The sequence below is a fragment of the Lipotes vexillifer genome, unplaced genomic scaffold (genome assembly GCF_000442215.2).
Source record: "Lipotes vexillifer unplaced genomic scaffold, Lipotes_vexillifer_v1.1 scaffold1600, whole genome shotgun sequence".
NCBI classification, from domain to species: Eukaryota; Metazoa; Chordata; class Mammalia; order Artiodactyla; family Lipotidae; genus Lipotes; species Lipotes vexillifer.
The window spans coordinates 460,341-473,620 of NW_006799073.1; the positions used below are offsets into that span (position 1 = coordinate 460,341).

General features: G+C 38.3%; 1 protein-coding gene across 1 annotated transcript in view; it reads right to left on the reverse strand.

Moving 5' to 3' along the window:
* GAPVD1 (GTPase activating protein and VPS9 domains 1) overlaps positions 1-13,280 on the reverse strand; it is a 45,293-nt gene that overhangs the window by 20,701 nt on the left and 11,312 nt on the right. The window contains exons 7-14 of the mRNA XM_007471493.1: positions 11,918-11,984; positions 10,629-10,754; positions 8,479-8,652; positions 6,245-6,385; positions 4,836-4,970; positions 4,255-4,374; positions 786-863; positions 286-656 (exon numbers count right to left, since the gene is read on the reverse strand). Coding sequence (XP_007471555.1) covers positions 286-656; positions 786-863; positions 4,255-4,374; positions 4,836-4,970; positions 6,245-6,385; positions 8,479-8,652; positions 10,629-10,754; positions 11,918-11,984 — 1,212 coding nt within the window. The remainder of the gene's footprint in view (positions 1-285; positions 657-785; positions 864-4,254; positions 4,375-4,835; positions 4,971-6,244; positions 6,386-8,478; positions 8,653-10,628; positions 10,755-11,917; positions 11,985-13,280) is intronic.

Below are 13,280 nucleotides of genomic sequence, written 5' to 3' on the forward strand. Positions count from 1 at the left end.
AAGGAAACTGTGAGGTTTAAATGAGATACGAAATTGCTTGGAGGAAAGTTAAAAGTATTATAAAAATGCAAGATACGTTATTATAAAACCAAAGTAAAGGCTTTGTATGGGTTACGGTCGTGGACATATAGGATTGACAAATCACCTTTAATCATGACTACTGTCCACCCTTCATCGTAGATTTATATATTCCACACTAATTTCAGGTATCAAGAGAACCAGGCAGATGGAACACTAAAGCTGACCGTAATTAGCAAGTTCTTCTACAAGGCCCGCGTCCCATACCTCTCCTCTTGAGGAGTCCTTACTCGGGGATGAAGATGATGAATGAGGGGCAGCCACCAAAGAAGTAGCACCAATGGCTGCGGCTTGGGGGAGGTCTCGCTCTTCATTCCCTGGACGTCGGTTCCAGCTGGGGTCACTCATAGGTCGCCGGACAGAAGACACTATATCAGAGCTCCTGCTGCGAACTAATCTCTCAGGGTAAGAATGCCTTTGCTTAAATGCCTCCATCTCAGCTGGAGTTAAGACATGGGAACCAAAGTTTGGCAACCTGGCCTCGTTTCCTCCTGCAGCTCCTTCCAGGATTGGGGGATCTGGTGGTGGATGCGATGGCCTGGCATAGTGAACCTTTGGCCTTACTACAGCAGAAGCCCCTGGAACACAGAAAAAAAGTCTGCGGCTGAGACACAACAAAGTCCAACAAAGGCATGAACAAAGGGTTTTGGTTTTGTTCTTCTGTCCATGATAAAACAAGAGTCAAAAAGTTCATTTGACTACTTTACCTTCATGTGAAGACAGTGGATCAAACATGGCAAGGAGAGACTCTGACTGAGAAGGAGGAGAGGTCAGCTGGTGGGCACCTAAAAGAGATGGGCAAACTGTGTGACCCAGTCAGAACTCATGACTCACTAGGAGTTTCAACACTGTGAAAAGGTTCTCTTCCACAGTCTTCCTTTTTGACCAATTACAACTTGAGGGGCATATCAGAAAAAACATGATCTAATAAATAGCATATTCTGCTTACCTCAAATTCGTTTTATGTTTTTATCTACATATTTACATGGATTTTAATTACACTTAAGTAGTCTAGCATCCACTGCCTATTACTTCTAATGGCCAAACTGTACTATGGTTAATGCAAAGAGCAGAGCCAGAAGATGTAAATCATCAAAATTTTCAGAATGTCACAAGTTCCCTGAATCTCACCTTCCCTCCACCTATAAAAATAGGGGCAATACTACCTATAGAAGGAGTATAAATAAAAAGTTGTAAAATTTGAAATTCTAATACTGCTCTCAGCAAAAGACAATTTATAAGAGAACTCATAACAAAAATGAGTAATACGGGACTTCCCTGGTGGCGCAGTGGTTAAGAATCCCCCTACCAATGCAGGGGACACGGGTTCGAGCTCTGGTCCGGGAAGATCCCACATGCTGTGGAGCAACTAAGCCCATGTGCCACAACTACTGAGCCCGCATGCCACAAGTACTGAAGCCTGCACGCCTAGAGCCTGTGTTCCGCAACAAGAGAAGCCACCGCAACGAGAAGCCCGCACACCGCATCGAAGAGTAGCCCCTGCTCGCCGCAACTAGAGAAAGCCCTCGCGCAGCAACGAAGACCCAACGCAGCCAATAAATAAATTAATAAATAAATTTATTTTAAAAATGAGTAATACTACATTATACTACAAAACAAACTTGAACTTCTAAAGTACAATATTTTAAAACTACAGAGTAAAAGATGACTCCTCTAAGCATATGTCTATAAACAACCAAAATCAGCGATATTAAAATATGCAGAGACTAAAACTTACAAATATATAAAAGAAACCAGTCCTCTAAACTTTTTGAGTCTGAGCTCTTTTTTGATAATGAATAATAGTACTATTTTGCCATTTGATTTTCCTTTTGTTCTGTGTCTTATAATTACCTTCATTTAAAAAAATTAGAAATAGTGTATCATTATGAAAGATAGTTTAGAATATTAGTTCTCAAAATTTTGGTCTTAGGACACTTTTACATTCTTAAAATTTGTTGACCCTAAAAGCTTACTTATGTTGGTTATATCTAATGATATTTAACCATATTAGAAATTAAAACTGAAAAGAATATATAAATAAAAATTTTAAACTTTTAATAAATTTTATATTAAAATTTTATGTTAATTCATTTAAATATACTTATTAAATGGTAACACAAATGACCTTTTTAAATGAAAAATAATTATATTTTCCAAAATAATAAACCAGAAGAGTGACACTTCTACATTTTTGCAAGTTCCTTCAATGTATAACTTTATAGAACACAGCTAGATTCTCATACCTGCTTCTGCTTTCAATCTGTTGCACATGTTGTTTTGGTTAAAGTATATATAAAGAAAAGCTGATCTCACAAAGATATGCAGGTAGAAAAGAGACAATATTTTAACAGCCTTTTCAGAAAATTGTGGATATTATTCTTTCATACTCTACCAAATCTTGCTAAGTAGTAGTTTTTTAAAGATTAGCTACCATTTGGAATCTGAGACCAAATCAGTGAACTTTCTGTACTCTGTTACATTAAAATTTAATTGGTCTGTCTTTCACTTTGAATGGATCTTTTACCCAAGCATGATTTTGTAACATCATACATTGATCATCTGGAAAATACTGGTTCAATTAGGTATGCAGATCTTCCAAATGTTGACACATTTCATCATATAACATCAAAAAAATGACATTCTTGATATCACCACCAATCTCACCAGAAGAGTTTTTAAATAGCAGGAAGATGTCAAGCTCGTGGAGGTAGACACGAGTTTTCCAAAATTCGAATTTTTATCTGTAAGCTTGGATTTTATCATTGGCCTCAAACTCTGTGCTGTCAGTTGTTTTCCTTGAAATGACAGGCTCATTTTGTTAATTTTCAAGAAATGCCTGCCAAATATCCAAGTATGAATAACTACAGTTTGTCATTCTTTCAAGTAAAAATGTTAAACTGTGAGAGAAGAATACAGTGACTGCTAGTCTGGTCTGGTGCCACTGCCTTGCTTCATGCTAACGTCTCAGCAAATTTATCCACCTTTGCAATGTCAATATGGTAGAAGGGACAATAAGCTTTTATTACTGTGAAAACAGTTTTCACCTCATACCTCCCCAGCCCCCAGAAATGTCTTAAGGGCCTTCAGTGGTCCATGGACACTACACTTGAAAACTGCTGGTTTAGAACAGTGGTTCTCAGCTGGGGCTATTTTGCCCCCTGAGGGATCATTTGGCAATGTCTGGGGACATTTTTAGTTTTCATCACTGCACAAAAGGGAGGGGGACGGTGTGCTTCTGACAGAGGCCAGAGAGGCTGCTGAACATCCTACAACGCACAGGACAGGCCCCCACAACAAAGAATTACCTGGTCCAAAATGTCCATAGTGTTGAGGATAAAAAACTTTGGTTTAGAATAAACAAAAATGTAAAAAACGAAACAAAACAAAAAAAGTACTCCAAACCCAGTGCCCAATATATAAAACCACTACTTACTAGCACTCTGGTACTTCCTCCCAGTGCTTTCTTTAGGATAGGTTTTTTAACATTTTATTATCTTATATATAAAATTCTTTAAAAATAAAATTTCCGGGGCTTCCCTGGTGGCGCAGTGGTTGAGAATCCGCCTGCCGATGCAGGGGACACGGGTTCGCGCCCGGTCGGGGAAGATCCCACATGCCGCGGAGCGGCTAGGCCCGTGAGCCATGGCCGCTGAGCCTGCGCGTCCAGAGCCTGTGCTCCGCAACGGGAGAGGCCACAACAGTGAGAGGCCCGCGTACCATAAAAAAAATAAATAAATAAAATAAAATAAAATAAAATTTCCAAGTGGTATTATGTTCCAGGTATTTCTCCAAATTATTTCATATTCTTTAAAGCATTTTAAAAATAGCTGTATAAGTTCTAATAAGTGGTTACATCAAAATTCACTTAGCCATTCTATTTTTCAGTTCTCAGGTTGGTTCTAATTTTCTGCCAATATAAATATTATGAAGAACAACTTTGTGCATAAGACTTTCTCCATACATGAACTGTTTCCTTATGACTGATTCCTAAAGTGGGCTAAGTGAACCAAATTTAGCATGTGAACCTTATTTTAAGGCCTTACACACATATTGCCAAACTACACCCTGAAGTGCTGCAACAGTTGATACTATCACCAGCCATGTGTCAAAGGCTGCCAGTTTCAGCCATGGATGTGATCATTTCTAAAAGTCATTCTCATTTCCCCTTCTTACCATGAGTTACTTCATCCATGTCTGGACTAGTGACAGAATCTTTACCCCCAAAATCAGAGCTGCACTCAGATCTCAGGTCTTCAATCTTATTGGGAATATCCTCAGAGGTTGCACTTATGCCTTTAAAAAAAATGGTAAAAAATAAACAGCAAGAACAAAATAACCACACAAAAAGTATATGAAGTTTGGAGAAATGTATACATTCTCACATTTTTTGTGTCCCAGTTCTTTACATGTGAGTTGTTTGGTATTATATCCTTTATTGTACAGTTGCTTAAATATATTTACCTTGATTTGTACAACATAATCAGAATTATCATGTGATGTCTAAATACAGTAGCAGAGGCTACCAAGAACGGATAGAGTTATAGAGGGAACACACACAGACCATCTGTCAACTACTTTGACAGGCTCTGTAACGGCACACATTAACTTCTCATAGATGTCACGTCCCACAGAAATAAGTTTACTGGAAATTACTCAGATCTTAAATAAAATACATCTCTTTGCTATCAACTTTATAAATGGGGAGGTGGGAACACACCTTCAAATCCTTATTCCTTAAAACAAGCCAGACATACCCGACACAACACTGAGGCCTGGTGTGCTGGGGCGGGAACTGACCTCCCTGACATCCGTATCATCAGATGTGCTACCCAGTCCTGAACAGCTCTCCAGTTCTTGCAGTCGCTCCTCCTGCTTTAGATCTGGGGCCTCTAAACAGAAAAAGTGAGGTATCACATTAGTGATTCCACTAGCACATCACAGTTTCAGCTTTTGCAACCCAGATGAAGAAAGCTACCAACGGCATGAATGAAATCAGTGTAAATAGACTTTTAAGTCTGGGCCAGTTAGCAAAGTTAGTTAGATCAAGTGTTAAAGAGGTCTAGGTTGTGATTTTCATCCTAATACAGGCCAGTTCACTGTGCACAGATGAAAACTCTGCTTCCAGATCACTAATCTCATACAGTATTCTATTGGTTAATAAGTAAACTAAACAAGAGAATACAGAACAGCTTAGCATTAAATCAACAACTTTCTAAAAAATAACTCCTATGGATGTTCAATACTGAGCTAATCCTACTGTCTCCTTATGTAAAGGTTAGCATGTCTGAATGTGGTAACATTAAAAAACACATATCGGGGCTTCCCTGTTGGCGCAGTGGTTGGGAGTCCGCCTGCCGATGCAGGGGACACGGGTTCATGACCCGGTCTGGGAAGATCCCACATGCCGCGGAGCGGCTGGGCCCGTAAGCCATGGCCGCTGAGCCTGCGCGTCCGGAGCCTGTGCTCTGCAACGGGAGAGGCCACAACGGTGAGAGGCCCATGTATCGCAAAAAAAAAAAAACCCACATATCAAGGTTGCTTCATTATTCTTGAGCCAAGTGATCAAAAAGAAGGTAATTCAGATATATAGTTACTTATATTTGCATTCTGGTAGTTGACATTTAGTTGAAGACAAGGATTTATATTCATAATCAGAAAAAAAGCAGAAATGCAACACATAAGAGAAAGTACAAAATACTTTATATATGTTTATAATAATCCTGCACAAAATAATTCTCAGGGTTCCAGAGCCTCAATGTCAATACATTTCAAAAATACATTAGGTATCTTTGGGTCAAGTTCTCCAAATCTAAACATGCTTACCAGGCATCCAACCACTCAGAGTGGTTGTGATAAGTTAGTGGGAGATACTGAACTCAATGTCCCACATAGAATCCTGATGAGTTACTAACGGTTGCTTCCAAGATAAGTGAACAGAGTTAGAAAGCACCTGCCATCTTAGCCTATGCCACCCAACACTGCATTTTTTCTTGATGGACAGAAAATACCCCAAGCTAATTTTCCATTTGAAATTCTTAGCAATGTGATGGCCTCATACTCGTCAAATGTATATCTGACAAAATGTACATAATATAGAAGTTAGGATACCTTACATTTAAAACTTCTGTGCAAATCAAAAAGCAAACAATGACAGCATACTAACCTGAGTCACTTGGCAATACCTCTACACTCCAAGCTTCGCTTGTTGTCTCTGATATGGTAGAGCCAGTGCAGGGGTCAAGAAGCACTGACCCTGAACCTGGCAGGCACAGTAAACTGCCTAACATGTTCTCTGCTGCTGCACCTGTATAACCAGTGGGGAGTAAAGGGTTAACAAACGTCCTCAGGGAAAGAGAAGTGATGATGGAAAAAAGCCAAACACTAAGCTAACAAAATCTCTCTACTCTACTCGCAAGAAAGAAGCCAAGGAAAGTGTAATTTCAATCAATAACACCACTAAAAACATAAATTTCCCACTTTGGTCACAATAACACAAGCTCCTTTTCATCAGTTTCCTACTGTTCACCTTAGTCTCCATAGAGAAAACACACATCATTAGGACAAGTCATTTCAACTAGCTTTCACCTTGATTTTTTGGCAAATTTTACGTGTCCCTAATATCTCTCTAATATTTTAGTCCTTCAGGGATTAAAAACACTCAAACAGAGACATTTAACCGTAGAAAGTTATACTGGCCAAATATGTTTTCTTCTGGCACATTAGCCACATATTCAGAGCAATAAAATATATTTGCAGGAAAACACACATCTCCTCTGTAGCGCTCATTCAACTGCAAATACAGCTTATTGCCCAAATACAGCTCACTGCCAGGAAAAATACTATTGTACTTTGACATCTGGAACAAAATAATGCAAAACCAATTGAGAAATCTATTTACACTGCTTAAAAATACAAATAGAGGGCTTCCCTGGTGGCGCAGTGGTTGGGAGTCCGCCTGCCGATGCAGGGGACACAGGTTCGTGCCCCGGTCTGGGAAGATCCCACATGCCACAGAGCGGCTGGGTCCGTGAGCCATGGCCGCTGAGCCTGCGCGTCCGGAGCCTGTGCTCCGCAACGGGAGAGGCCACAACAGTGAGAAGCCCGCGTACCGCAAAAAAAAAAAAAAAAAAAAAAAAATACAAATAGAAAGAGTAAACATTATTGTAAACCTGTGTTAAAAATACTCAAGTTCAGAATGCTCCACTACTTCTGATTAAACCTAATAAAAGAACAATCTTATTTCAGTAGATGAAGAACCTTTGGAAAAACTGGTAAAAGGTAACTTTTAAAGATACATCATGGTTACCAAGGGGGAAAGATGGGGGGAGGGATAAATTAGGAGTTTGGGATTGGCATATGCACAGTGCCACATATGGAATAGATGGTCAACAGGGACCTACTGTACAGCAGAGGAAACTCTGCTCAATGCTCTGTAATAACCTATATGGGGAACGAATCTGAAAAAGAATGGATATATATATATATAACTGAATCACTCTGCTATACACCTGAAACTAAGACAACACTGTACTGATAAATCAACTATACTCCAATATAAGTAAAAGTTACATTTAAAAATTTAGAAAATAAAGATGCATCATGAAATAATTACAAATAAAATAATGTCTGGAACCTGCCTGATTAACCTGTGATTACATAATCGGGGGAGGGGATAACAAGGTGGGAGAAGAGATGAAACAAAACTGGCCATGTATGTATGTGTAATTGTTGAAGCTGAGTGATGGGTACATGGTGTTCATTATACTGTTCTCTCTTGTATTTGTTTGAAATGTTCCATGATTTAAAAAGAAAATAAAGATGGTGATTACAAGACTGTATGAATCTTTCAGAACACACAGAACAATATCCTAAAAAGCGTAACTTTTAACGTATGTAAATTGTATCTCAATAAACTTGATATAAAAAAAAGAAAAAAAGAAAAAACTGGTCATTCTTTGGAACTGAATTAAACCTTCCAGAAGTAAATTCGGCTTTTAGAGAATCTCAGTATCATATTATTCTGAAAGATTTTATGGCTATAACCTGTAAGAATTTTCATGTTAAGGCAAGGTGTTTAGTCTCAAAAGAAGAATATGTTAATCATAGACTAAGAACATATACTATGCCCTGCAAACAAGAATTGACAAGAAGTTGATTCAAAAGACTGTTTTTTCTTTTTTTGCAGGGGGAGGGGCACTTAAATGTAGACAGGGGAAAATACTACCTATATTTAAGAAAAAAGAAATACACAAATGCCTTGTCACATACAATTACCTAAGTTTCCCAGTTACTGCTAACACATACACCATGTTTGTCAGAGCACTGAAGTTCCCTCCCATGAAGGGGGGGTGGATATGAATAAACAGCAATCTTCCAGAGTCATTAAATAGCAGTTACCTGCGATTTCTTGCAAGCGATCTTCATCAATGTTAGGGTCAAAATCACTTCCCAAGACATCTGTACTCCATGTCTCACTCACTGTTTCTGATATATCTCTATCATCTGTCAGTCCCATCATGTCACGAATTTCAAACTTCCTTAGCTTATCATCGAGATTATCCTGGGTTGTAGCTATCAAAAACAAAATTAAGCACTTAAAAAACGGTAGCACAGCTATCATTTTTTATAACAACTTTAAAGACCTTTTTGTCTTTGAACTTCAAGTTACATATTTTAACATTAACACTCAGCACATAGTACTAAAACACTGAATTATTCCCTCACGGATGTACTCTTTCCATCTCTGAATTGAGTTCTGCATATGTCCTCCCCCTCCCAGTAAATTAACTGGGGCCATCCATGCAATCAGTTGTCTCCCTGTCCTCTAGAGTGTGACTTTGGTCAAGAATTGGGATATATTCCCCTTTCTCTGAATTTGCACAGGCCTGGTTCCTTGCTTTGTCCAAAAGGTAAGGAGGAAGTGTGCCAGTTGTGAGGTTAGGCCTCAAGAGAGAACTTAGAAACCTCTGCTCTCTCTCATCCTTGTTCTCTCATGAGGACAAGCTGAAACCAGTCTGCTGGAGGATGAGGAACCACATGGAACAAAGCAAAGGTCATCCTAGATGAGCCAGCTCCCCAGTGACCAACGGACCCCCAGCTAAGATTAGCAGAGCTCCCTACTCAACCATGATGACGAGAGATGCATGAGTGAGCCTGGTCCAAATCAGAACCACCACCTGGCTGACCCACAGACTTGAGAGCAAAAATAAATGTTTATTGTTTTAAGGCACCAAGTTTTGGGGTGGTTTGTTATGTAGCATTATTGTGGCAATAATTAACAGATAAACCCATACCAAAAAAAACACAAACAAAACAAAACGCGAAGCCTTAACCACTGGACCACCAGGGAAGTTCCCACTCACTTCTTAACCTAGTACTCACGAGTGTAAACTGCCAACCATCCATATCAGAATCACCTAGACGGCTTGTTAAAGAGGTGATATTCTCTCTATCTTAAGCTAATATTATTTTAGGTTTCTGTTATCTGCAGAAATTTTAATCCTAAATAATACAGTGACAAACTGATCCAGTAAAAACACAGCATTACTTTTATTCACCCCACACATAACCCAGTTGGCAATACTCTTTTCCTTTCCAAAAACAGACTGATCCAGGATTTCTAGAAATGAGACAGGGGAAATGCCTTTTTTCCCCCCCTAACTCCCCAGGTGATTTTTACACACACTAAAGTCACTGCCTCAAATCCAGTTGAGGGCATCTGCCCTCAACATTCCTGTGAAAGCCACCACTGATCTGTAGATGGACAAATCCAAAGGACTTTTTCATGTTAATCTTCCTAAAGCACAAAAGGGATCCATCTACTTTTCATCCTTACCTCACCCTATTACCCTACTTGACAGTTCCTGTGTAAAGTACTATGGCTTCCCACCTCCCGGACTTGCTTATACTACTATTCCTTCACCTAGAATATCTCTAGTTTCAGCCAATGCAATGCCAGCCAGGCTTTGAGATTATTATTTTCTCCCAATAAGCTTTTCCCTACCCTTTCAACCACATGTATTTCTCACTCAGAACTACCAAAGCACTTTGATGATAATTTTAATCATTTGTGTACCATTCTCTCCCTATTCTAAGTTCCTTGAGCTCTGCGTATTCATCTTAGAATCCCTTAAAAATTTAATATTACAGAATTGAAACACCAAATATTACAGAATTCAAGCAATTCATTTTAATTATTCTATGTAATTTTAGCCTGAATAATCCACTTAGCAACTAAACAGACTTTTTTTTTTTTTTTTTTTTTTGGGCCGAGCCGCGAGGCTTGCAGGATCTTAGTTCCCCAACCAGGGACTGATGTTGGGCCACCTCAGTGAAACTGCTGAGTCCTAACCACTGGACCGCCAGGGAATTGCCAACTAAACACATTTTTAAGAACTGAAGAACCATAGTTACTCATAAGTAAATACAAGTTTAATGGTCATTATATAATCAACTGAACACAGCCAACTTACATGGAAACAGATTATTTATTCTGCAACCAGGTAAATTCTTTGCTGCTTGAACAGCTGAATTCAACCTCACTTTACCTTGCTCATGCTCTAACAGCTGTAGAGCTTCAACTCCATTACTCCCAGAAGGTCCTGCTCCAAGTTCTGAAACAGATTCCCCTTCCAGGTCTAGTGAGGATACTGAATTAGAACGATTTGAAGGACCTAGAGAAACGTTTATACTGTGAGTGAGCTTTTTTTGACAGTCATGAGCCACCATGTAATTTTTCATGCCTTGATAAGAGATTAAAAAGACTGATTAAAGTGATTTTAATGCTGTTAAGCCCTATAAATAAACACGCCCTTTAAGCCAAAAATTCTGCTTTTAGAAATTTATCCTAAGGAACTAATCAAAAATTCACCTAAGGTCGCTTATTGCAGTACTTCTTACAATGTCTGAAAAGTGAAAGAAGCAAATCTACAAGTGCAAACACAGAAGAATGTTTAAATAAATTATCATAAATGACCAACTGAAGTTAAAGAAAATAGACATTAAAAACCATGTTATTTAAGAATGCTAAATTACAAAGGGAAACGTTACTGTTATATTGTTAAACAAAAAAAGGTTACAAAACCACCTAAGCCTAATTTTGCTATAAATAAACCAAAATGTTAACTGTTATTAACAGAATGGTAAGGTCACAGATGGTTCAATTTTTCCTTCATTTTCTAGAATGAATGTACACTACTTATGTTTTCAAAAGTGAGAAAAAAAGGAAAAGTTATCACCATTCACGTTTATTTTAAAATGTTAGTCAAATTGAAATTTTTCATTAAAAAAGCTTGTCCTAGCGCATGGAGTGACATATTCTCACTTTACAATCTTGCCTTTTAATTTTCTTTTTCATTCCTATCCTACTTCCATTGTATCTTTCTGCTTCATTAAAACATTAGCAGTATACACAACACCCTGAAACACTAGTGAGTCCATTTTTTTCCATTTAGACATGCATTATATCCCTCTAAAGGAGCTCTACAAGCTTTGGTATATGTTAATACTAGTGAAATAAAACTTGGTATTATTCAAGTCTCAATGCAGACCTAGATCGTCTCCATTTTATATGACCAAAGGTCTCTTGCAATGTCAATTTTATTCAAAGAAACAATCTTTACAGCCAACTGTTCAAGATCATTAGAGGAAAACTTCATTACACTCCTCAGTGAGAGGCACAGTGGCATAATTATAATTTTTAAGGCTCCTTTAAAGAACACAAAACAAAATATTACTTGAATCACACAACTCCTTAAATGAAGTAACCCTTCACCTTCAGATATTCCTTCCAGATTATCACTGCAGAGGGAAAAGCGCAAGGTTTTATCAGGTTTACCGTGGAGTTTGTTTTCATCAACAGGGACATCTCCTTGTCCTCCATCCGAAAGCTGCATGTTTAGGACCTGAAAAATAAAATGCCATTAGTTTATCACAACTGAGAGATTATTGATAAGAAAACAAACCATGGCAAATGCATATTTAAGTTCGTCTTAATATTAAATTATCATTTTTAACTGAAAACCCATTTATAGGGATCCAATCAAGTTTTTAAGTACCCCTGGGATAAAAGTGTACCAGTTAGAAGAACTGAGCCTATGTCTTTCCATCACCCTACCAGTTTCAGCAACTGAACAGGCAATTGGACATCGATGAGCAGTGATTAGGTTTGCAGGAGTCGGAGGCTTCAGACTCAGCAGTCCGGTCCTCCCAGTTCTGCCATGGGCCAACTATGTAAACTTGGATAAGTATTTTAAGCAATCTGAGCCTCATCTTCTTCATCTATAAAATGGTGATAGTAACAGTATATATGCCATGGAGTTGTTGAGGATTAAATAAAAAGATGCACATAAAGCATTTAACACAGTAAAGTGACATATTAATTTTGTGTGCATTTTTCTAAAAGTTAATAAACTAATTCATAGGGAAAAAACATGTAAACAAATTATTTTGTAGGCACCAGAATTAATCAGTCTAGTTAGAACCTCCACTTGATCACCATACACACGGCCACAAAGTCCATACCAGAAGCCGAAGTATGACTTCTATGCCACATCTAGCTTACAGCTGATTGCCTTTTTACAGAACTTTCTATCTGTTAGATGATTTCCAAATAACAATTACTTCTCACTCCCCACAAACCTCATAACTCAGCTCTGTATGTGTATCTCCAACTTAATGAAGAATTGAGTGCTTTGCTGGATGTCACAGCATGTATTAAGCACACCTGGAACTTGAACTCACAACCACTGGGTTCCTAGGCTGCTGCTGGAATGTGAAGAACAGTGTCCTCAATTAAAAAGAAAAAACAACACAAAGCCAAAAAAAAAGAAAGAAAACCCTTAAGGTGCTGTTTTGACCCCACATTTAAGTAAGTAACTTAAAGGTTTTCTAATGGCTCCATCTATTTATTCATGTGATGCTTTTAAAAGGTCATTTAAAAATAGAATCTTTTCCCTATTTGCTTGAAATTAAATGCAGACATAAAGATCTTACATTTTGTATTTGTAAGATAACTTGAGCCTTCACACTCATCAGAGTGAGCAATGTGCAATGAATCTTCAGGAAAAATCCATCTAAAGGCCTTGAGAGTGGTATGAATTAACGAAAAACAAAAGGATCATACCACAATCTAGATATTTCCCTGCGCAGGAAATTTGGCGGCTGTCTTCAAGCCTGCGATTGGGGTGCGGGTCGGGGGA